Source organism: Sparus aurata, chromosome 7 (genome assembly GCF_900880675.1).
Source record: "Sparus aurata chromosome 7, fSpaAur1.1, whole genome shotgun sequence".
NCBI lineage: Eukaryota > Metazoa > Chordata > Actinopteri > Spariformes > Sparidae > Sparus > Sparus aurata.
Window position 1 is genome coordinate 19026998 of NC_044193.1, and position 22877 is coordinate 19049874.

The 22877-nt window shown below is 40.4% G+C and overlaps 1 protein-coding gene across 2 annotated transcripts; it reads right to left on the minus strand.

Moving 5' to 3' along the window:
* Window positions 1-292: 292 nt before the first annotated feature.
* ahcyl1 (adenosylhomocysteinase-like 1) lies at window positions 293-22418 on the minus strand. 2 transcript variants are annotated; one of them, XM_030422646.1, is made up of 17 exons: window positions 21743-22418; window positions 10571-10685; window positions 9583-9726; window positions 8700-8800; window positions 8505-8607; window positions 8060-8154; window positions 7849-7955; window positions 6666-6782; window positions 5705-5768; window positions 5485-5573; window positions 5248-5318; window positions 4895-4989; window positions 4193-4291; window positions 3726-3794; window positions 3518-3596; window positions 2440-2560; window positions 293-2329 (listed from the first exon to the last, which is right to left on the minus strand). In XM_030422646.1, the coding sequence occupies exons 1-17, from the start codon at window positions 21932-21934 to the stop codon at window positions 2323-2325; spliced, it is 1668 nt and encodes a 555-aa protein (XP_030278506.1). In that variant the 5' UTR covers window positions 21935-22418; the 3' UTR covers window positions 293-2322. The 2 variants fall into 2 exon arrangements, with proteins under 2 accessions (XP_030278506.1, XP_030278507.1); XM_030422647.1 differs by lacking the exon at window positions 21743-22418 and adding an exon at window positions 14730-14852.
* Window positions 22419-22877: the final 459 nt, after the last annotated feature.

A 22877-nucleotide genomic window follows, 5' to 3' on the forward strand; every position in this document is an offset into this window, starting at 1 on the left:
TCCCAGTACCCCTCCCCCCAACCCCTCCTTGGGGCTAAGTGACTCAACTGTTAATATTAGCAAGTAATGCAGCCGTCCCAGTCCGAGAGAGCTGGCGAATATTCCAGAGCAGTACAGAAGTTTGACACTCTGCCAGCAGGGCTGACTGAAGGGAACACAATGTAGCAGGAAGGCACACTGAGGGAGGTATGTGAAGGAATAAGCCATCTTTTCTTCCCTAAAAACGTCTGAGCTAAAGAGGCCTCTCTGCTTCAACCTCTGGCTTCACTTCTCTTGATATAAACACATCATATTCAAGTTAAAGAACTCGCTTTATTGCTGATTCTTTTACATACATAGTATACACTTATGCATTTTGATCACATGAAATATTACTTTAGGTGACCCTGTTTGATCAAATTAAGACAGCGACAATCATATGGCAAACATAAAGTCTAATATTTCTCCTCAACATATAGCTCATCGTACATTTACAATTAATACCAGAAGCAGTGGAAGGAAGACATCAAATGTGCCACTAATAGACGTGGTTTTACAAAAGAGGAATGCTCATTTAATCAAGGTCAGTGCTGATCTTTACGTGTTGAAAATAACTTAAAAGGCACGTTCATACCATGGCCTTAAAGGTATTATCCAGTCGAAACAGACAGATCTCAGCAGGAATGTGAATGAGCAAATGGAAATTTGGTATTAAATGAACAAAGTTACAGCAGTTTGAAAATGTTACAACATAAGTATTGCCTGTTATCTTTAACATAACATCTTAGTCTTCTGTTATTACATTAAACATCCCTTTGGTTTGCACTGGTGCAGGAGAAGTGTTTTTAGGGTGAGTGTTGAATGCCAACAGCAAGAGTCAGGAATTCAAAAGGCACTGAACCTTTCACAGGCTATTATAAACTCTTAAAATAAACAACATTGGGTCATACTGTTTAGTGAACAAGTGCAATGTTTCATCAGTGTACTGTAATGAAAAGGATGACTGGATGTTACCTTTTAGGGCATGTATGCAAATACCATTCAATTAGATTATTTAAAGGAGTGATTTGTAAGGAATGGCCAGAATTCAAAGGTAGCTCCAAAAACTATAAGGGGCAGCATAAATGTTTACCGCTTCTCATTATACTCTATGACTGTAGCGATTAGCTGTTGTTAGCAAGTAGCTCATAGCTCTGAAGCTAAGTGGCCCTATTAGCTGATGGAGGTCTGCCCACAGTAAGTGGTCGAGCGATAAAGTAAGGAGGCGATTTACAGTGTCCACAGTCAGGACTATGACTCCAAGAACGAAAAGACTTTGCAGAAGCTGATGGGAGAGGCTTGAAGAGGCAGAGAGCGAGAGTCGGGCATCAGCAGCGAAAGGGGTATGTAGAGCTGGAATATTTTCATATATTACTGAGGATTTATTTCGACCATATCAAAATCATCAAAAGAGATGATTGTGGAAAGGCAAACCAAATCTGTTTCGGTGAGTTTTAAGTCATTAATTTCAAGTTTGAATGGAGTATGTTTTAGGATAAACGTCTTAGTATTGTCAGAAGCTGAATATTGGTATACGTTTTTTTTTTTACATTTTGTGAGATTCTTTTGGTGACTTAGACTAAGTAGGGGACTCACAGCTGACATACATATTCCAGCTGAAACAACAGTAGTCTTCTTGAGGTACGAAGTGGTATTACGAAACAGGATGACCCCAGGCTAGCTGGTTAGCATGCAACTTCAATATACAATTTTGCAACGCAGTACATAGACGTCTTTAACATGACGTCAACACTGTTGTTTATTCACAGTCTGTTGATAATGTTTTATTTCTGGCCATATCTTACATATTCCCCCTTTAATGCATGTACAACAAACATTTCTAAAATCAAGTACATTACAATAACGACTTTGTTTTGGCTCATGGAATGTATAATAAAATCTTAATGTCATTAACAGACAAAACAAAATTCAGTTCCATTCTTCCGGCCATCTTTTGGCACTGTGCGTAGGGTAAACAAACAAATCAACAACTCTGTGATCTAGTAACAGAAGCATTAGCAACTAAATGAGTACATACACGTAAAAGCATGCAAGCAGGCTTTTCTCTTTAAAACACGTGACAAGACAAGTAAAATGTTAGTTGGTTATACGCTGTATGTTCCCTAAATGTCTTACTCTTATTTTCCATATGTAACACCATGTCTGAAGTGCTATTAATAAGTTACATTCAGCATAAGTAAAATAATTCCTTCGTTTCGTAGCAATTTAGAAAATAAAATAGATATCTCTGTTTATCCCAGGGCAACGTGTGTTGAAGATCACACCATCAGTCAGACAGTCTCATTAATACCTGTGAACAAGATTCATGTTATTGTAAACACGTGAATTTGACAATTCATTATCATTGTAAAAACATAGGAAATGATCAGAGTTACACAGAAAGTTGGAAGTGAAACATACCTGTAGTAATTTGGTTTGAAGGGGCCGTTCTTATTGAGACCCATGTACTTGGCCTGCTCGTCAGAGAGCTCTGTCAAGTGGGCATCAAAGTTTGGTAGGTGCAAACTGGCCACATACTCATCTGAAAAAACGACACACATTTGAATCTACACTACCTGGTGACATATTTCACTGGATGGTGCCATTTCTAGGTTTAGCCACAAGGTGGCTACAATGAGCAGCAGAAATAAAGTAGGCCTTAAAGGAATGCAGACAAAAATGGTAACCAACAGAATTCACCATGAAACCTCCCTTGATGATTATTATCAAGACAAGTATTTTCATAATACAAATGTTCTGAACTGTGTGTGTTTGAATATGCAAATTAGACATTATCTAATTAACTTGCATACATTTTCGAGACAGAAATCTAAACATTGGTTAAAACTAAGTTCAAAATCCTTGTTTTATTTTGTTGACATATTAGAGTCAAAGGTTTTATCAATCCATAAATAGGGAAACAGCCAATAAAAAAAACATAAGATTTTGAATCACATTTTTAGGCATTAAATGTTATATAAATCAGGCTAAAAGTGACATACGCACAAACCCCTCTTTACAACCTTTAAAAACATAGATACTATTTGATGTATGTTAGTGCTCCTGAAGTGGATATTAAAAACTCAGAAAAAATTTAATTTTAAGAAAACAGCCTTTAAAGATATTTAAATAAAAATGTCCATACATTTATAGAAAATGGTTAATAATTTAAAAATAACTACTTGACATCACCCCTTTCTTAACATTAAAACTAATTATTATCACAAGTTAGCTAATAAGCTTAACAATGTAAAAAAAAAAAAAAAAAACTTAAAAAAGTAGTTATTGCAGACATTTTCAGAACAGAAATCTGAATAAACAAGAAGAACATAAACAAATATTTTGGATGTTTTCTTTCCAGGAGTCAGACAGCAGACATGTTATGGAGGCAGAATAGCATTCTCCCTTAAAAAAACTGGTTACAACATGCATTTAAATGATCATTCTTAAACTAAATCTATAATCAAAGAAATATATAAACTGAGTCTGTTTTTCTTACCCATCTTCTTGGGCAGGAGGTACACATCCTGTTTGTAACGTCCCTCCGGAGCATTGAACAACTCAATCAGGGCCAGGGCCTACAGACATTCGACACACACAATGTTTGTGATGAATGCCAGGACACTACATGTTTGATCAGAACAGAACTGTAGTGAGAGGGAAAGTGTCCTCCTGCTCCTCTGAAAGCATCAGCGAAGACTACCAACCTGAGTTGTAGCAGTGATGGACAGCACAAACGTAGGCACTGTGGAGCAGCTCAGATTTAAGAGGCGACCCTGAAGAATAACAGAGGACACTTGTAAACTAAACTGACTCCAAATAGTCACCAAAGCAACGTGAAGCAACCGCATTAAGAAGTTATGATGTGACACAATGAGAATAACATGAAATGTATGCAGCTGCTGTAAGATCCCCAGAGTGAGACACCTGCAGGACTTTTAATACTCGAGGTTAAACTGACCCAGGAGATTCACCAGCCTGCTACATAACCTACAGTTATTTTGACAATTTGCATATTAATACACATCACCATATTTCAGGAGATAAATGTTTCTTAGCCTACAGCTAATGCAAGATGTAGTCAGAGTTTTGTCTTGGTTGTTAAAAAGTTATATAAAAAGTATCTTTTTTTCCGATTTCAACGGACACAGTTCAGATTGTAAGGTGAACTTACCTCTGCAAGCAGAACAACCCTCTTCCCATCGGGCCAGATGATGTGGTCGACCTGAGAGCGCACCCTCTCCCAGGTCAGCTCGGGGCTGCGTAGACTTGCCTGAGGACATAAAAGACGGCTCAAACTACAACTGCATGACAAACAGAAACATATTAAAGGTAGAAGAATAAAGTTAAAAAAAAAAAAACATCAAGAGTATTCAAACAAAGAAAAGCAGAACATTAAAGTCCAACATGTAAAAAAGAGATTCATCTAGTTGAGATGTTGCTGCTGATGAAGGAGGCATTCTGGATTTTTAAAGTGGGCGATTAAGTGTGGGCATATTACGCTCATTTAACTTTGAAAATGTTTGCATGCTTTAATGTTTAAAAAGCACCGGCTTGGAGCACCTCTATTTACAATTTACCTAAAAGCTCAATTTAGTGCCTGCATCTTTATGTCCCCCTTCCTAAAAAGTCCAGTTTGTCCTGATGGGATTGTTATATATGGATGACAAGACTGATCAATACTATATTAAAAGGAAACCAGAAACAGCTGCTGACACTGTCCTGAAGAACACAGGAAAGCCCAAAAATGTGTGGTGAGTTGTAAAACATGTTCTACTGGAGAAAAGCTGTGCAACGTGCACACTGGTCTGTAAAAAGAAATTCCCAGACAGACACATCAACAGAACAGTCAATCTATTACATATGCACACATTACCACATCGATCTCAGTATTGGAGTGTCCCATATTGCAGACAATGCAGCCATTCTTCATTCGGTCGAGCTGTTCTCTAGTGACAACGTTCTTGTTGCCTGTGAATAAAAAGAATAAAGAACGGTAATATGATGCTTGAAACAGAGTCGAAGCAGACAAACAAACAGAAAAAATTTCTCTCACTAGAATGGATTTACAACTACAGTTAAACTAAGGTTGTGATAAAACGTTTAAGCATTCAGGTGAAAAGTGTGTTTTTCAGACGTGGATATTTAAATGAGGCGCGCATTTGTTAGCTGGAAACGCTGTGATTATCAACGCAGAAGTAATGGATGTCACTGCATGGGGCACAGTACCGGTGCAAGTTATCACCACGTCCATCTGGCGGATGACCTCACTCAGCTTGACCACTCGGAAGCCGTCCATGCTGCATGGATACACACAGAGATATTTCTTTTATGTTAGGCAAACTTAAGACAAAATGGTGTTTATAAACAGCCTTTTTGAAACCAAGGTTAAGTTTGACAAATGCACAGCTAGGAGAACACATTTAGTGAGAGCGCGGCGCTGAATGCTAATAGATAGTGACTCACCAGGCCTGCAGGGCACAGATGGGGTCAATCTCTGTGATGCACACAATGGCTCCGAGGGCCTTTAAAGCAGTGCAGCAGCCTTTCCCCACCTACACACCGCGGCACAGTGTAACAGTTGTAAACAGAATTATACAATACATGCAAACAAGTCTGCTGCACCTGTGAACATTCATACATCAAAGTGAGATTTCTTTGTTGTTTAAATCAAAGAATGAGTCACCTCTCCATAACCGCACACAACAACTTGTTTCCCTCCAAACATGATATCTGTGGTCCTCTTCAAGCTGGCAGAGACAAACACAATGACACACACTTTTATCCATCTGCTCCATGATTTAAAAAAAAAGGCTGCAGTTGCATGTTTGCAAACTACAGACCACATTCACACTGCGGCCCTTTTTTTCTGACGTCAAGCTAGGGATGGGAAGCTCAAATGCTGGAATAATATCATGCTGCTGTATTCAGGTTGCAAATCGTATAAACAACGTATCTGACAACTTGTTACCTTTTCACCGCTTACCGGTTGATCTGCAACTGATTAGATGATGGATATCAAAAATCTTGAGGACATCGGGCCATATTTCAAGATAAAAGATATTTGATAGCCCATTAGCTTCTTTTAGACAACAGCTAACGTTAGCATTCAACCACTTCCTAGCTAACACTACAGTTTGACAGTGTTGCACACCCCGCTGAAAAAACCAGCATAGACCAGCTGGTTAGTGCTGGTTTGGTGCTCGTTTAGCTGGTGGACCAGCATGAAGAAGCTGGTCCACCAGCCAGGTCCCATTAATTATGATGGCCTACCAGCATAGTCTTGCTGGTGATGTTGCTGAGGAAGCTGGTGACCAGCATCCAATTACCAGCATCCCATGCACCAGCATGGGAAGTTCCCTGCCCAGGCGGAAGCTAATAAAATATCAAATATGTTGTTTTATCTTGAAACATGGCCCAATCTCCCTCTGGACTTTTACTATCCATTGTCTTGACAGTTGGTAATCAATCATGAAGCAGTGAAATGATAACTTTCTGCCAGGTTCAGTACGTTTATATGACTTGTCACCTGGGAGACAGCTTTAGGACACTGGAGCTCCCCACCCTGAGCGTGATGTCAAAGGAAAATGGCCGCTGTGTGAGTATATGGTCTATGGTGAGCTCTCCAGATGATTGATTCTCCTCACCCATCCAGGATAGATTCACGGCAGCAGTAAAGGTTGTCAAACTTCTGCTTGGTGACCGAGTCATTCACATTCATGGCAGGGACGCACAGTTTGCCAGCCTTAGACAACTGGTACAATCTGAGAAGACACAAGGGGGAAACGTGTTCAGGCAGATACACACATGCACATATCCACATACACAATGAGCAGCAGTCCTGTGTGACCTTCTACTTTCCAGAGTGTGTGGCTAATTGATTCCAGTGAGAGTTGTACATGCACAGCTGCTGTGACCTGCGGTCGAGCTCTGTCATGTTTCTCACCCGGGTGCCAGTCGAATCAGGCCGGTGACCTTTTCAATCTACAGCGTCAGGGAGTATTCATACTGCTATGACTTATATAAGTGCTTTGGATACTAGCTGGGCTGACACAGTATACTGTGTATCATTCATCAGGAGGTTTGGTTTGCCTCCAGCTCAGCTCCATCTAGAGGACAAAGTAATGTAAACACCTCACGGAAGAATTGTAGAAGCAACTTAAAGGGACAGTTCACCACAGAATCAAAAGTACATATTTTTCTTCTTATTCTTCTTCATATTTATCCATGTAGATTGTTTGGAGATATCAGTGTAGAGATGTCTGTCTAGATGCTACTTGGCTTGTGATGCTCAAAGTAAAAAAAATACATCTGACTTTATCAAGATAATCCACAGATGAAATTGTGAGCATGCAAACATGCATGTTTCATGCAGGAACTATTGTCTTGCTACTGAACAACAAGCCAATTACATCAAAGGGCAGAAGGAAACACATCTTCTCATGGGTGAGAGGTTAGTTGACTAAGCTAGTTAGCGTTGGAGCTCAGTTTAGGTGGACGCCATGAAATACCTGACAGTAACTGGAGTCGAAATCATAATACATCTTTAATTATAAAGTATTTTCATTATTTTGTCTTCCTCCTTCGGTCCAGTTCAGGTTATTTCAGTGTTAATGGGACAGTGGGCAATATTTTACAACCCCAAGGCACAAAAGGACCATAAAACAACTCCCAGGGGTTTGATCAATATTAATAACTCAAAAAGTGTAGCCACTGCCTTTATTACTCATAGTCCATTATGGGCTGTCATAGCTTTTGCCATCATCCATCTTTGCTCTTTCACATTAAAATGAGACAGGGTGTAAAAAAAAAATCTATCGCCTATCTCACCTGTGCACTCCAGTGACACTCTCCTCCACGATCCCCCGGACCTTTTTGAAGACACTAGGATACTTCTTGTACACCCAGTGGGTTAAGTCTCCGCCATCGTCCAAGATCTGGGACAAAAACAGCAAAGTTAATGGAAAGATAACACAACCTATGATAGCCGAGTAGAGCCCAGATTGATGCTAAAATTATTATGGGATTGTTAGGTTGGTACCATATTGGCCTGCCATCCCTCCGTGTTGACACAACGATCGATGCACCACCAGAAGTCGTCCTCTGACTCACCCTTCCATGCAAACACAGGTACCCCTGCAGGACGCAACACACACACAGACACGCACACACAAGCACACTTAATGGTGAAGAAAGACATCACAAGAGAAGAGGACTGGCCAGCTGCATGAGCAACAGGTCCATTAGAGCAACATTACACAGTGAGAGCAAAAGCACAGACTGTTGCTTTAACGTTCAAGTTGCATTAGCGCTCATCCAACTTGACTTTAACACAAGACTTTTCAATCAATGAAAAAAATAACCTATGCAATCACACTTTTCAATGGTTTATACATCAATTAGGATACGTCTATAGACTTGCAATTAGATTATTTTGGGCTAACAGAAACCTACATTGATCACCAATCATCTCACATTTAACTTACCTGTTTCAGCAAGTGCAGCAGCCACCTCATTCTGGGTGGAGTAGATGTTACAAGCAGTCCAGCGACACTGGGCCCCAAGGGCAACCAGAGTCTCAATCAGGACCTAAGAGGGAACAATGCAACAGATACATGAATAAGGAGCAGATATGACAAAGAATCAGAAAGACCTGCAGTGAAGACGGAGAGAGGACGTACGGCTGTCTGAGCAGTGATGTGAGTACAGCCTACTATCTTCGCTCCAGCCAGTGGCTTCTCTCCCTGGGCTCTCTTCCTCAAGGAGATCAGGGCAGACATGTCTGCAGAGGAACATATTGAGCCAAAGGACATGCAGGTCAGGTTTTGTTTTGTGAGAGGAGAAGAATGGCGGACCATTTTGAAAACAGAATGAAGCTCTTTTTATACAAGGTGGATGTGCAGTAAATGGCTGTAATATGGAGACTAACTAAACAACATCATCAGCAGCAGCTGTTGCTGCTCAGGCTTTGAGCCTGGAGAAGACCTGTCAAGCACTCACGCCTATGTGCCACTCATACAGGCAATGTAAATGGCCAGAGAGACAGGAGAGACAGAGGCGGGAGGTATCAAAAGAGGAAAATTAGTCACAAGTGATGAATAGAGCTGAGAGAAAGAACTGCGATCATGTTTCCAGAATCATATTGACACTGCCCCGGCCTTGGGTCAGAAACTATTTTGAAATCAGGAGGAGACAATCTTTATCAAACAGTGTCTCAGCAGCAAAACCAATGCCATGTGATACGTATCTGGGAACAGAGTCACAACAGGTAGCACAAAGCTCTTTTTGTATAAATGGTAATGATATCACAGTATCTCAGGAAGATCACAGAAAAATGACTAATGATACACTCTCATTTACTCTTTGTGCAGGAAAACTGAATCCAAACGAGACCAGAGCCTACTAATCCAATCTCAACCCGAACTACTTTACTGCAAAAAATGCTGCATTTTTAATTATAATAGAATCTATTCATTTATCATTCATGTCGTGATGTCTATATTCACAAATGGGGGGGAATCAATAATCTTTAAAAATCTTGTGTGCTTGTGAGGTCAGACACACCTTGTTCTGCAATTTCGATTTCACGTCGGCCAAATTCAGCCTGCTTGATGTTCTTCACACAGAAGTCACTGCTGCCGTGGGTGTTGACCTGGGCCTTGTCCCGAGGGGAGGTCTCATCGTCGGAGCTGTCAGTGTACGACGCGGCTGAAAAACGCAGACACAAAAGGTCACTATTGTGAAAAAGGATACAAAAGAGCCAATTATGAAATATAAACTTCAAATCCATTGTTTGAGGGGTGGAACTGGTGTGTGTTTCTGTGTGTGTGTGTGTGTGTGTGTATTTCCACGTGTGTGTGTACTATACATTCATGTGTTTATTACTTGTGTGTATAGTACAAGTGGCTGTAATGGCTGTAATGGCCAAATATAAAGCCGATGTTGATATTTGGTTGTTTTAAAAACTGATTCTGGTTGATATGAACATTATTCCGAGTGCGGATCCTTCACATTTTTTCAAACAATTGTGAACAAGATACATACTAAGCACGATGAATTACTTTGAACCCAGTTTGGCATTTCTGTACTGCATTATTCTGCAAATCACTGGCCCATTGATTTTTACAGCATAACTTTTATTTTGTACTTTTACTTCTACTTTTTGTGCTTTTAAGCAAATATGTGTGCTCCTAGAGTACATGTTGCTTTTGTTCATGGGCGTACACAATTTATTTCATAAATATGATGTCAGTTTCTTGACAGATAAACTTAATCTGTCATAAGTGGCACCATGGTTTCAATTCTAAATCAAAAGATGATTGAAATGAGCATTACAGTTATCGAAATCAAAAGCAGGATCTGCAAATCTTCCGGTGTTTTGGAATACTTTTTTGAAATCGTGCCATGAAACTGAATTGCGGATTTGGAGACTCATGACATCCTTACTGCTTCAAATTGTATCTGGACCTGCAACCTCAGCAGAAATCATTTATAATTATTTTTACTAAACTAAAAAAATGTTTATATATCAACATCACTTGGGAACTTGTACCTGAGCTGTAGCTGTCTGTGGAGGACTGCGAGATGGACCGAGAGAGGGAGCGCCGTCCTGCCTTGGTCGGGTACTTGCTGAATTCTTGTTTGTCCTCCGTGTTAGCGAACTGGATCTAAGAACCAGAACAAAACGGTGCACAATGTCAACACAAAAGGCAAACACAATCCAGATATTACTGTTGAGACTTCATTCTGTCTGTATGCGCTGATTAAGCATCAACAATGAAATCTGGGGAGCAAAAGAAGAGCGAGGAACATTGTGCGCCATATTCATCACACATTACAGCGATGAAAAACACTCTCAGTTATATGTTCAGGTTAATTCATTAACAGTCTTTTCATTTATATTTGAACTCATTTCACTGTTTCAGCCACTAAAACACTGCTTTTCTAAAGGTAAATCAGTAAATCCCAGGTGGGTCAGGAAGAAGGGAGCTGAGGCCTATTTTTAGATGTTTCATCCTGCTCTGTGATTTATGCTTTGTTCAGATACACAGGCTTCAGTTGTTGCTGTGTTTCACCGTGTCAACCCAACCCTTCAAAGGACCCAAGATCAAAGACCTGGAAACACATGAAGTGGATCAGCAGCACACAGCTAGCTCGGCTATTTTCTAGCCTTTAACAGAAGATTAAAGTCTCACCTGTCCGGTCTTTGGGGTCACTGTACCAAAACACAGTTCATCTAACATTTTACAATCATTTCACTCAGCTACTGAATAACAGCCAGAGCCTGGTGCGAATCTGGCTCTATTTAGGGCTTGGCAGGCTACAATTAGACTAGGATCTGACAAATCCACTAAGTGTCATTTTAACATCCTGAAACTATAACAGTCAGGCTGTGACAGCAGATGTCAACAGTCAATTGTAAATATCAGAAACAGCAGAGAGACGGCACACTGAGAAGCTTTAGTAAACTGGGCCAGTCAGGACAGTGAGGAGTTACTAGTTACAGTCCAGCAGAGTAATCTAAATACAGAAAGAGCAAGAATGAGTCTAAAAGGATACACATTATGCTTTATAAATGTTCTTGTGCACGTAAAAAGTCTTGAAAGTTAAAACACGTTGTTAGTAGTCTCGCCTTTAATTCAATCACTTTGTGACATCGCATTACACACACAGAGTTACACATAGCGGCTTGTTTGACATGTAAGCATTGATTTAGCTCAGCTGCTCTGTTGTTGTGCGCAGTGCTGGGTCAGGCATGTGTGAGCTGACCAATCAGAGCAGAGTGGGCCTTAAAGAGACAGGAGCTAAAACAGAGTGTTTCGACAGAGGGGGAGTATAATACAGCATCACTGAACAGTATGAGAAAACCTGGAAATTAGTTAACATGTTTGCACTTCCAGTACCCTTGTCTCAAGTTTTTTTTTTTTATGTGTTTTTGGGTAGATACCTGAAATAAGGTCTGTGATTAACACAAGCTTTAGATATTTTTATGTTCATGCTTCATATGTGTCTTAAAAAAGGCAGTTGGTAACAAGTGGCTAAATGAGACTACAGAGATTGTTGGAACACGGAAAATCATCTCACAAATCAACAACTTCAGAGATGTGTTTAGATCCTAAGTGTAGTAGTAAGCTTTGCGGTGGTGATGTTATAGTCTTCGACTCTGGTGTAGCACATTTATAGCCGTTAGCTTTGTACTTCTGGCAACTGAATTCACATTTAAAAAAATCATAAAAGTGATGTTCCATTGTGAAGATTGCTTTGCTAAACAAAACATGTGAGTATCATAAACTGTGTTGTGTTGAGGAAACCAGGGCGCTACTAATTTATGGATTTGATGTATACAACATACATCAGTCTTTTTATGTTCATATTAATTTCAAATGTAGAGAAGGTTTGAAAAATCCCAACCTAAAGGCAGATAAACTTTATTTTCACAAACATAGCAGCCCAGCTGCGCTGCAGGCTGTCACTTCTATTTTGCTTACAAAAGACTGTTTCGGGTAAATGAGTTACTCAGCATTTTACTTAAATAGGAAGTTTGCAGGTGGGTTTCAGGTCTCAGCCTAATAATGTCATTTGTTGCTGTGCGTTCATTGATATGCTCCCATGTAAGACTCAATATCACATCATGTAAACACTGTTGATTTTTATTTCAATACATTGGTTTGAGAAGAGGGTGAAGAATTAACATTATCTTGCATAAAAGACACATTTAAACCTTTCCAAGAAATCCTTCAAGTGTCTTAGAGGCTTAGTGGCAAGTTGGCTCAAATCCAAGCTCAAGATCTGATGTCTTGTCTCTTGTCTTTCTCACAACTCTGATTAATTTCACAACATTTTACACTGTTGTCCAATCAATACGGGCAGACTTTCAACTTGAACAGTCAGACATTCATTTGGTATATTTTCCTCTTTTGTTTGTGTCTTCATTATTTTGTTTTCATGGCAGTCGAGTGAAAATGTTTCCGAGCAAGGTTTTATATTACTAATGTTTTTGTTACTTAGATTCTGTAATTCCTCATCATTTGACAAAATCCAAAATGTTTTATTTAATAATGGTGCTAGATCAGAAGGATATAGTCATTTCTCAGCAGTAAGTGACTTCCCCTAAAATTTCTACACGTCTATCTTTTCACCCTTTACCTCTGTTATAAATCCTTTCAAATGTCTTCAATCATTGTGACAGTGCCGCAGGATTTACCTTGTTCTCTTATTTTAGATGTCCATAGTGTGTGTTTGCACTAAAAACTAACGTGCAGGCCAGCTGAGTTGACACAACACACAGATGATAATTCTGGGAACACATGAACGCCAGACTGACAACATTGAGTCGGGTCGCATTTGAGTGTGATGTGCACCGCACACACAGACATCTGTCTACTACAGGTCTCACAGGTGAAGCTGAACATTAATGATTATGACATTAAGGAGCAATGACACAACATTAACACAATACTAAATGAAAATACATTCTTTGCACTGTCTAAAATAATGCTGACATTTCTCTAAGAGTAAGCTCACAACTGGATGAAACTAGCACACATGACTCAGGAATGATTATTTTTCATTATCAAATCATCTGTAGATTTTGTTACTGGGTCTCAAATTGCCCTTTTTTTCAAACCAAAAGTTCAAAACCCAAAGAAGAAAAGCAGCAAATCCTCACATTTACAAAGCTGCAACTAGTAAACGTTTGACATTTTTACTTGAAAATGACTAAAACAATCCATCAGTCACCCAAAAAGTTGGCTACCAATTTTCTTTTAATTGTCTCATTGGTGCAGCTCTTCCTTATGGTCACCACACAAACATTAGGGGAAGCTGATTGAATGGGGCTTCACACGGACATAACTAACAAAATTAATGACCATTAAGGGTAAAAATACTTAACACAACTGCAGTAGCTCTGCTTTATGTGAAATGGTTTTACCTCAGATTTGAAAACATGTCATATTTACCCCAATGACATCCATGAATTTAAGACAGAAGTCTCTGTGAAAGAAATGGCTACATTATTATTATTATTAGTGATTCACTTAGTGTTTATATCTCACAATCACATTTTCAATGTGCAGTGACACCTCAACTATCTACTGTGTCAGTATAAGGAAACTCAAGAAGCTTGTGAGACAGTGTGAACTGAGCACATCTCTGCATGTCGGCTTTCACAATTGAGAGTGTGCTCTGTCTCATACACTTGCAAAATACTTTTATGTTTGCTTTGCATCAGTTTGGACTCTTGAGGATCCAGCAGGGTTTTGCACAGTCTCTTGCATTGTTCTTCCCTCGATTCACAGGCATCAAAATCAGAGACTGCTTCTCTTTAGGTCACAGCTTTAAGGAAAACAAGAGGTTGATCGGATTAATGATGAATTACTCAGTGTTATTTAAGACAGCATTCTGTCTCTACTACTCTTACACAGTGAGTGAACTATCCCAGAGGTGAGCTCTGAGAGTTACCTTGGCCTTTTGAGGAGATGACTGAACTTTCAGCTGAACAATTTTGTTGCAAGTCAAAGATAAACACGTCTGTGTGGTCTGCATTGTTGCACAAGATATAAAATCATTCTACATAACTGCAACAAGAAAGCAGAAAAAACTTGTGACGTGCCAGAAGTTACTCCGGCACATCTGTGTTTGGGATATGCAGTATCTTTACGAATAAGTGTGCTGGATGAGTTCCCGGTGATGCATTAGTAGCGACTCACCCTTTCTCTCCCGTGCACATGTTTGTGTGCCATGGCTGCCAGTCACTGCCTGGTCTCTCCAGTTTTCCAGCCAACTTTCCTGTGCCTGTGTGTCCTCTGTGTGTGATGGTACTAGGTGTCCCTGATGCTATTATCCCAGAACACTCCCAGGCAGAGCCGGGGGGAGGTTCCCACCTATTATCGTGATTTCAAATGGCCCAACTGGATGGAAGAGATGCCCCTAGCGAGAAAGGGGGAGTGATTCCAAGGGATGAAGCGGAGAGCGAGAGAGAAGAAGAGAGAGAGAGAGCGAGGAGAGGAGGAGCGATTCTCTAGCTCTCTCTAGCTAGATCTCATTGTAGCAGATAGCGATCTCTCTATCCTTATTCTCTCTCTCTCTCTCTCTCTCTCTCTCTCTCTCTCTCTCTCTCTCTCTCTCTCCCCCTCTTTCTGTCTCACTCTCTGGTTCTGCCCTTGACAACAGGCTGCTAAAGTCAGAAGGTTGTGTTTAATGCTTGATTTTTTAAGTGCTGGGAGAGCAAATGCAGGATATGTTCATATGCACAAACAAGAAACAGGGAAAAAATCCCATGTGCACACTAAGACAAAAAGAACATTTGCATGCAGCTTTTACTTTCAAGCTCCGGGTGTGGACTACTAAATAAAAGGGGATTGACAGGAGGAATTAAACCCTGTTCCCATTAGCCTTCTGCTGCATCAATAAGCGGCCCATCCAGTCCCATCCTACAGCTAAAAATACCCTTCCTCTCTTAGATAGCAGGCCAGGTCACAGACTTAAGCTGTGGTGTGGCTGTTAGCCAGCAGTGTAAAGGGTTCAATGGAGGTCTGGCATAAGGCAACATTAACTACTTAGCCACAGTCCACTCATGCTCCACAGCGCCATCTACCTGAGAAGACACGCAGTCTAATCCACCTTGGATATCAGTGGTCAGGCTCAACAAGCCAATGACAGAAGTGTTTGATTTGAAGATTTGATCCAGCTCGAATGGTGTGCAGACACTGAGGCGATGCTCAAGTCAAAGAGGTTCCCCAGACAATAATCACTGTACTGGACTTCCTTTGGCCTGTAAGGCGCCTGTTTAGATCAACGCATGCATAACGGATTACTGTGTTGTGAAGAAAACATACAGTGGGCTAATCCTTCCGCCAGGACAACGTGACCTTAAGATGAAACTATAACTTGTATTGACCATATACCTCAATCTTCAGGTATTTCATTAAATAAACAGTAAGGGTATGTAACCCTACCATTTGTGATATTATTTTGGTCCAAACATGAGATGGTAAATGGGCCGCAAAGCTTAGCACACATCCTGAAGTTAAACCAGAGAAACAGAGAGAGAGCCTTTAAAAAATACCCAAAGGTACGACTGAGAACAGCTTTAAAATGATGAAACATGTCAGTATGGATGTGTTATATTTCTCAGCCTATGGTGACTTTTTCCTCCATGTTACTACTGGTCACACTGTGGAACAACCCTGTGTGGATATCGCAGACTGAGTTTCAATGAACACTACAGTGAAACTACTGTCAGTGTTATTTTTCTAAATATAGCTTGATGGACTTATTATGTGATTTCTTTTTGTGTGCGTGTGTGTGTGTGTGTGTTTGCAGGAAAATGTAACAGTAGTGATCGTGCCCAGGAAAAGATGAACTCCAAAAACACCCCCAGAATATTATTGGAAGGGTTAGAGGGGGCATTTGGACTCTTTTGGGCCATTTCATGACCCTGGGCTCCTGACAACTAACCAGTCTGAGGTGCTGGTCCTAAAGAAATCTGGTGCAGTTTATGTAATTCAGCTCATTCAAATTTAGAATCTCAAATTTTGATCTTTCCACTTGAGGTCACCAAAGTCACACATTTTCAAATCCTACACTCAAGGGGCTTTAAAGGTTAATAAAACAACGTTCGCTGCCACTGGATATCACCCTAAAGCAAAACCCAACACAAAGTTTCAGTCTGTGTATCAGTGTTTTGTAGTGTGAAACCAAATCAAACATTTTTAAGGAGACCTTTGGACAGTTTCCAGCAGAGCTGGTAAAAGTACACGCATACTTCACTCAAGCAGAAGTACAGATACTTGTGTAAAAGTAGTAGAAGTACTGTTTAAATCTATTTACTCAAGTAAAAGTAGAAAGTACATGCTCTTAAATGTCCTCAAAGTACGACAGCCAAAAGTATGCCTCTGAAGAACATTTCTACCGGTCATTTCTGTGCAAAGCTAGCTGAGCCTGAGCCTTTGTCACTTCACATTTTCTGTCTCCTTCTCTCACTGTTTCCCTTTTGTTACGTCTTTTAAGTGATTTTTTGTCGCTACGTCTGCCGTGCGAGACAAAAACAAATTATTTGTGCTTGGTTACTTCCCTCTCTGGTTTTCAGCTGGCGACCAAAACAGGTATTTTAAGCCAAAACATGATATTTTCCTAACCCTAAACGTTGGGTTGTTGTTCCCTTAAAGTGAATCCTAGGCTTTTTTTGTTAATGTATATGAGTCAAACCTTCCTGTAAAAGCATAATTACGATGAAAGAGGCACTTTTAAGATTTACCGTATTTTCGTTTTCGGGTCAGGCTCATTTTCTCAGTGCAAGGGGCACTTTTACGATAGCATCAAAATCGCTTTTTTCAAAACACTAAGAAGGCTCGACACAACATGAAACTTTGCTCGTAGTATCACCAGGGTCTCTACACATGAATACGAGCACTGAGAACATTGTTTGTGTTCACAGAGTTTACTTAAAAGAGAGTTTTTGGACAACTCACCTCAGCAGTAGCTTGTTCCACTCCCAGTAGTCATGGCAGCCGAGAAGCGAAGCCGATCTCAGAATGCAACGTAACATGGAGGACAGTTAAGGTGGACCGCTACTGTCTTCTGGCAACAACTATCCAGCGATATCTCATGTGACTTTTCCGGCTTTTTATTTTAGTATTGTTTCTTATCCACCTTAACTGTCCTCCATGTTACGTCGCATTCGGAGATCGATACTTCTCACTGGCAGGACGGCAGCAAGCCGAGGAAACATCTGCTAACGTGAGTTGTCCAAAAACTCTCTTTTTAGTAAACTGTGTACACAAACAATGTTCTCAATGCTCGTTTTCATGTGTAGAGACCCTGGTGATACTACGAGCAAAGTTTCATGTTGTGTCGAGCTTTCTTAGTGTTCTATCCAAAAATTGCCCCTTGCACTGAGAAAATGAGCTTGACCCCAAAACAAAAATACGGTAAATCTTTCGTCGTAATTATGCTTTTACACTAACGTTTGACTCATATACATTCACAAAAAAAGCCTAGGTTGCATTTTGGCAAGAGTTTCATTTTAACCTTACCAGACCATAAGCACAGCGTTACAAAATATAATTGAAAACTGAGCATAAAGCTTCGACATAAAGACATGTGAAGTCTCAACATACCAATGGTTTGCAGAAACATAAAATGCCAACGTTTATTCTGGCGACTGGGCTGGAGCTCACTGAAAATGTCAAACTAGATAGTGCCGATCAAATATGAATCAAGATTCTGTCACTGCATGGCCTCTTTCTAGCCTATTTTTCTGAAAATGTTATGAGAAACATCTTATTTTATGGTTTAGCTGGGATATAAGTAAGTTTCATACCAGGCCACCTTGTTGAAAACTGATGTGGGACAAAGAAGAGCTCTCATGCACTACCATGCATGCTAATCGGACTGGCTACCGAAACTAAGAGCAGAGAAGCTAAAATCACAACACACACGGGGGGGAGTGAGAGGTCAATTTCTGTTCAGGATCCCATTACCCCACTATATTTTTACATAACAAATAGCTTTTGTTGCGGTATTAATGTTCAAAATATCACACTTAATTTAGTTTTTAACACAGATGTCTGAAGCTGCGTTGAATAGAGAATTCTATCTATATAACTGACTGAACCGCTTGTTTTAACACTTTCATTTAAACCTGCCTGTCGAGGGGAAACAATCAGCACTTGACCTTCATGAGACCCTGAAATAATGTTAGCAGACAAACAAGGCAAGATGGTGGAGATAAGGACACTTTTGAGAATCTCTCTAAAACTGCCCACAGGGACGAGATAGAAATGATGATGCATGAACAAATTCACAGTGAGCGAGTCCCAATCCCAGGGGGGCGTATTGTGTAACTGCTGGATGGATTCAGAGAGTGGAGGCAGTGTAGTGGTGTTCTTTGACTCACCCACCCACACGCTCTCTCTCTCACACACAAACACAAAGTCATTTCGTTTTTAATTTGTAGCATTGATTGTTTTTGTTCACGGCACCTTTCGGTTGATTGTGTGACATTGCGTCAGCCTCTGTTGAGCAGACATCCACCTTTACTTGCTCAGCTGTGAGCTGGGATTTTAATTAGTTTTCTCTTTTTTTACTTTTCATTTGCAGTTTTTGTTTAATTCACTCATTTTTTTCCATGTAAACAGGTGGCTCAGTTTGACACGGGGCTCTCACATTTATTCACAACACGCTGCTTTGTTTTCACGAACATTCCTTCCATCCAATATGTTTTCAATCTGGCTCCCTGAGGCGACTCACGGTCCACACATTATTGCCTCGTCAGACAGGGGGTCTGAGCCAATATTTTGAAGTCTGTGAGCCCCGCTGCTGGGAAAAAAAGTTATTTTTATTATTCAGATTATTCTGTCCACCTCTTACACCTAAGATTACTAGTTTCAGTGTAATGAAATCACAAAGGCGAGACATACCATTCAGAATAACACTACTGTTACTTTACATTACATTACAAGCATCAACTTAGAAGTAAAGGCCAGTTTAGTTTTTAGTTTTTTTAGACTGTCAGAGATGTTTATTCCCATTTGTGATGATTTATAAGGCAGTATTTATTTATTTGCTTGTTAGTTTGTTTAACAGGGACAACACAGATAAACACTGTTACATAAGGACCAGCAATGACAGAAAAATAAAGGACTGGTCTGCATGTGACTAGCTGTCTGCTTCTGCCTCTGCATTTCCTGTGCTGGGTACAAGTCATCGTGACTTCTGCTATGCAGTGTTTGTCACATATTCATACGTGAACTACTGACGTTAATGACTCATGTCAATCTGAACATTAAGAGCTTTTAAGGCAACATATGGAAGTAAAATGAAGACAAAAAAAGCAGATGAGTGATAAAGTAAAGGAGTCATGATTAACAGAAAACATCTGCAGCATCGGATTTATGAGGATCTATTGGCAGGACAAGCTGGAAATATTTATATTTTTGAATGTTAACTAAAAACCTATTCTATTCAGTATAGCCTTCATGTTGTGTTTTGTAATTGTATGGTTTTAGTGTTTATACTTATTTTATCTTATTGATTTTCATCATTACTTTTGTTTTTATCAGCATTCTATTTTATTGTATAAATCTTTTTTAATCTTAATCCATTTGTATCTATGATTTAGTATTTCATAATTCTATTTTCATGGTAACTTTTAGAGCGTGCATTATGTTTAATTATTTTAACTACCCATATTTTATTGCAGTCTTGTGCATTAGTCTCCAAATCTCCCTAAAGTAGTCCAGAGTGGACAAACCAAACTCTGGCTCGAGAGACAGGGTCTTTTAAAAAATGTTGTGCTTTTAGTGGCCTACGTGTAGTGAAGGCAAGGGGTATTTAGCTGGTTGTAATCTGAATCCTCAACACTAGATGCCAGTAAGTCCTACAAACTTGACTTTGAAGAGGTGTGAGATTTAAATATTACATGAAGTTCAGCCGTCTGTGCCAGGCTAGAATGTCATGTCAGTCACAAGCAGTGCATTATTATTTAATGTGTCACGTAGGACCCGACTGAAATGAACACTGAATTTGTGAGGCTGGCATCAGGATAAAATTACGTTTCGCACAGCCTCACTGGATTTAGAATAACTAAATAACTTAAAGGTCACCTTGAGGGACAGACAGATGCTTCGTAGTCGAGGTGACGAACTGGACAATATGGTACCAAAACATTCCAGAGAATTTTCTGATCAACTCTGTGAAACAGTCTGGGCTAAAAGTGTTCACCGAAACGGGTTCAATTTAAACACCTGAGCAAGTTCATTCTGAGACACAAAGAAGCAAATCCCTGTCTGTCCAGTGTTTGTCCACCGCCTGCTGCCAGCTGTTACACACCGTGGTGGATCTGTAATGATATGAGCAGCCACCTCGAGGGAGTCTTTCACTCTAATGATCGCTATGTGGCGTTGTGTAACAGCCAAGAAATCCAAGGCCTTTTTTCACAGGTGCACCTTGTGCTGCAGAGACACGCTCATCATGCTGTTCTTGTTACTAAACGTGATGATGCCCACACATGCACGCACACTCCTGAACAAATTCAAGACTGATACACGAACACAAGGACGAGTTCACTAAAGGAAAAATTCCCTGACTGCAGATCAAGATGGATTGAAATTCTTCAGAAGGCAAAGCCTACATCATGCTAAGTGTGCAGACCCCCTGTGAGGTCCCGCATTTCTTCACTGGCAGAGCTCTTGAATCAGAGGTTTAAGAGCTCAACTTGGCTTTTAGTTGTTTTCCTGCCTACAGATTGTGGGCATGATGTAGACATTGTGATTTAAAGAAAACAGGAAGGCAGATTTTACAATGATCCAGTCTTGATGAGAGCTGAAATTATATGTTTTTACCTCAGTAATAACAGAGCAAAAAGCTATGATTAGACCCGTGAAGCAAAAGCTTTTTTTTTGTCCTTTGTGGCCTAACTTCCCTAGATTCTTTAGTTGGATGTGACTTTCAAAATATAATTTTTACATGGGAGTGGGATGGGTGCAACATACAGTGACTGTTTAAATGTGTAACGCTGCAGCATCACATCCATCTATGCATCAGTTGTCCGTGAATATCTCTGCTGTCACGGCTGAAAAAATGCAGAAACACTCAGCAGTGCCTTTGCTGAGCAGTAGCTCTCCGCTGCAGCACAATGCGTACATCCTGCTCTGCCGACAGCACACTCGGTCTCTGTGCCCGGCGGCCGTGACTGATGGCGTGCATCACGTTCTCTTACCTTCTTGACGGATTTCAGAGTGGGGACTGCGGTGAACGCTGCGGAGGGCATTTCCCCGACATTCATATTCACATCACTGCTGTTTTTGCTGACAGTCAACGCTGAGTATTTCTCCGCGACGTTTTCGGTCTCTTTGACATATTTCGTGGCTTGTTTCACCTCCGCCTTGCTGTCCACAACCGAGTCGGTCATCGCATCCAGGTGGTGGTGACACTGAAGCAGGAGGAAAGAGGAGAAGCCGGTGCTGGACGGAGTTCACACGGACGTTAGCTTCTTGCTCTCGTCGTTAAGCTTCGTGGATTAAAAATGACCGAAGCACGCTGAACCCACTTCGACAAGTCCGCGACGATTAGTAGGCTGCTTCAGGGGGGATTAAGCTGTTATCTAGCTTCAGGACTTTGTAAAAGAGCGGGTCCTCCAGGTCTGCTGTCATCCACAGACAGCAACATCTCCGGCAGGAGGGGGCGGTTTGTTGAGGGTGTCACCTGAGCCAGTGGGCAGTGTGTAGGCGGTGATAGTCCGGTCAGCGCCGTTGAGCCAACGGCACACTCAAAATGGCGTCAGCTCAGGTTTAATTAATTTAGAAGGCTTTATTAGTTTGATTTTTTTTTTTTATCTTACTATTTGTCAGGCAGTTCTGTTATTTCAATAGCTGCCTATTAACTGTGAAGCCCTGAGTTGAGCCTCCCAGGAGGATGAGTGCAAGTCCCGCCTCCCTCGCTATGATTGGCTGACCGTGGTACCAACGTTTACAATCTGCAGCGTCTGATTGGTAGACAGTGCTTTGGACAGTTTTCAACCTGGGAGTTCTAACTCAGGGCAAAAACTATACTGTATTGTCCTACAGCCTCCAAGAATTTCAATTGACTGTGCTGCTTTGTTATGTAACATCTGACAAATTATTTAAATGATGACTACATACCTGATTTAAAGGTCTTTGCTTAGAATCATTGATTTATCTAATATATTGCTATAAAACAGTGACATTACATACCCTGGACATTGCATACCCCTGAACAATTTTGAGGTAGTGATATATTTCCATTTCAAGCCACTTCATACTTATATTCCACTATATGTTAAGAGTACATATTGTGTGTATTGTATATTTTTGACATACTTTAGATCTTGAAGA

Coding starts and splice junctions, on each gene's coding strand:
- ahcyl1 (XM_030422646.1), bottom strand. CDS start 21,934: ATGACCGACTCGGTTGTGGACAGCAAGGCGGAGGTGAAACAAGCCACG. Junction 8,801..9,582: donor AATCGAAATTGCAGAACAAG/GTGTGTCTGACC, acceptor GTTCCTCTGCAG/ACATGTCTGCCCTGATCTCC. Junction 7,956..8,059: donor AGGGATGGCAGGCCAATATG/GTACCAACCTAA, acceptor TTTTTGTCCCAG/ATCTTGGACGATGGCGGAGA.